Source organism: Fulmarus glacialis, unplaced genomic scaffold (genome assembly GCF_000690835.1).
Source record: "Fulmarus glacialis isolate BGI_N327 unplaced genomic scaffold, ASM69083v1 scaffold23790, whole genome shotgun sequence".
Lineage (NCBI taxonomy): Eukaryota > Metazoa > Chordata > Aves > Procellariiformes > Procellariidae > Fulmarus > Fulmarus glacialis.
Window position 1 is genome coordinate 5,790 of NW_009189901.1, and position 1,806 is coordinate 7,595.

At 51.5% G+C, this 1,806-nt stretch overlaps 1 protein-coding gene across 2 annotated transcripts in view; it reads right to left on the minus strand.

Annotated features, from left to right (window-relative positions):
* Positions 1 to 326: 326 nt before the first annotated feature.
* AGO1 (argonaute RISC catalytic component 1) overlaps positions 327 to 1,806 on the minus strand; it is a 19,636-nt gene continuing 18,156 nt past the window's right edge. For both annotated transcript variants that reach the window (XM_009583870.1, XM_009583878.1), the window contains 2 exons: positions 1,374 to 1,573; positions 327 to 927 (listed from right to left, as the gene is read on the minus strand). In XM_009583870.1, the coding sequence (XP_009582165.1) occupies positions 819 to 927; positions 1,374 to 1,573 (309 nt within the window). In that variant the 3' untranslated portion in view covers positions 327 to 818. The remainder of the gene's footprint in view (positions 928 to 1,373; positions 1,574 to 1,806) is intronic.

Genomic DNA, 1,806 nt, shown 5'->3' on the forward strand with positions numbered 1-1,806 from the left:
CACCGTGAGGTCGTGATCTAACACAAACTGCAACTTAGGACCATAGAAATTAACTCCTTCCGATGGAAATATGGACCACCATCAAGACAAGATTACTATTTTCCTTACAAGATTAAAAACATTGAAATTTTGCAGCATCATAGTAAGGCACTCACCCATGGAAAAGTCTGTGACTGTTGCTTCAAATGGCAGCAGCTAACTAGCTTTTAACACAAGGAAGACAGTTTTCAGTTCTGAGCTAAGTGCTAGGGTGCCTTACATTATATGGGGGGAATTATTCGGGGGTGGGGAACTGTTAGTGTTAGAATTCTCCTATAAACTAGTTGTTTTTCCCCGTAACCCATTAAAGCATCTCATATTCTAAAATATTAGTTTTATAAATCTAGTCTTCTGTTTTAAGGCTCTAAAAATCCCCTCCCCCCAACCCCCACAAAAAATACCTACCAGCGCCTGGTGGGCAACGGAGGACCAAATCCGCCATTTCACAGTCAGGAGTCTATAGTATTGCATCTTAAAAATGAAAACCTGCTTCCGCCTCCTGGGAGTTTTATCCCTTCCTTGAATGCCTTCATGTGTTTGGTCAGGTCAAAATTTTGCAAAGCCAGAAAAATTAAAAAAATAATCATCAGTCTCTTCCAATCCTACAAAGGTGTTGGATCTTTCTGTCCCGTGGTGCTGGTCTCCTGCCTCGAATCGACGCTGCCTGCCCTGCAGTGATTTCTCATTGGAAAAAAACCAAGGTGTCCCAATGCTTCCTTTTTTGTATGGCTCCTACAAATCTGAAAGCTTTCTTGAGTGAGGTAACAAAAGTTAGGCTTTCAAGCAAAGTACATGGTACGTAAAGTGTCCTGATGAACCTGCACAGCCTTCGCCAAGGCCTGGGGGTCTCTGCCGTTGCTCTGTCCAGATATATGGCTGCCCTCGCCACTGAAAATCAAGGAAATCACTACATAATTATTTCATATTTCCCCCCCAGGAACACTGAGAAACCCCCTTGGAGATCAGGGTCCAGGAGCGCTGGCAGCACAGGAAGGCATCTCGCCACAGCGTACGGGGATGCTGCACGTGCCGGCGACCGTGCCCGGCACTGCAGAGATTCCAGCACCTCGAGGTGGCTGGTAAAGCTCAAACACCCCAGGGATACTCCTCCAGACCCGGGATGAGCTCAGGGTGGGATTTAACCCTCCTTTACACCCAGTTCCTCCTAGGCTGGGACCTAAGAGGATGCAGCTACGTGTGGATCTTCCCCCGCAAAAAGGGTCTGCTGCAGCGCTGCTCTGACAGAGGCACTTTCAAAGACCAAGGCAGGGTGCTCATGCCCCCTGCCACCCCTCGGGTCTGCCCTCCCAGGGCCGCAGGCAGAGCCCCCTCACCTGTCGTGCTCCTTGTCCACGAGATGGTACCGCGCTCTGAACGCCACCAGTCGGGCGTAGTACGCCGGGGCCGGGATGGAGACGGAGCGGGTGCAGCGCACGTAGGTATGGCACAGCTGGTACGTGAGGATCTGCAGCTCATCCGCGGTGAACCGGTTGTCATCCCAGAGTACGTAGTAATGGGATGGCCGGCTTGTACCCTGGGAAGGAGAAGGGGCAAGAAGGGGCAGCGTGAGAGGTCCTGCCTGCACCCAGACGCAGGCAGCTGCCTCGCATCCTCATCACCCCCTCCCTGATCAAAACCACCCGGCAGACAGCCTGGGCAGGAGAGATGCCCGTGCTTCCCGAATTTGAGAACCCCACATATGCACAGGCACCATGAGGCAGGAAAGCCCTTAGCACCGAGGTGCAAACTATTAACGCAGCTGCCCCA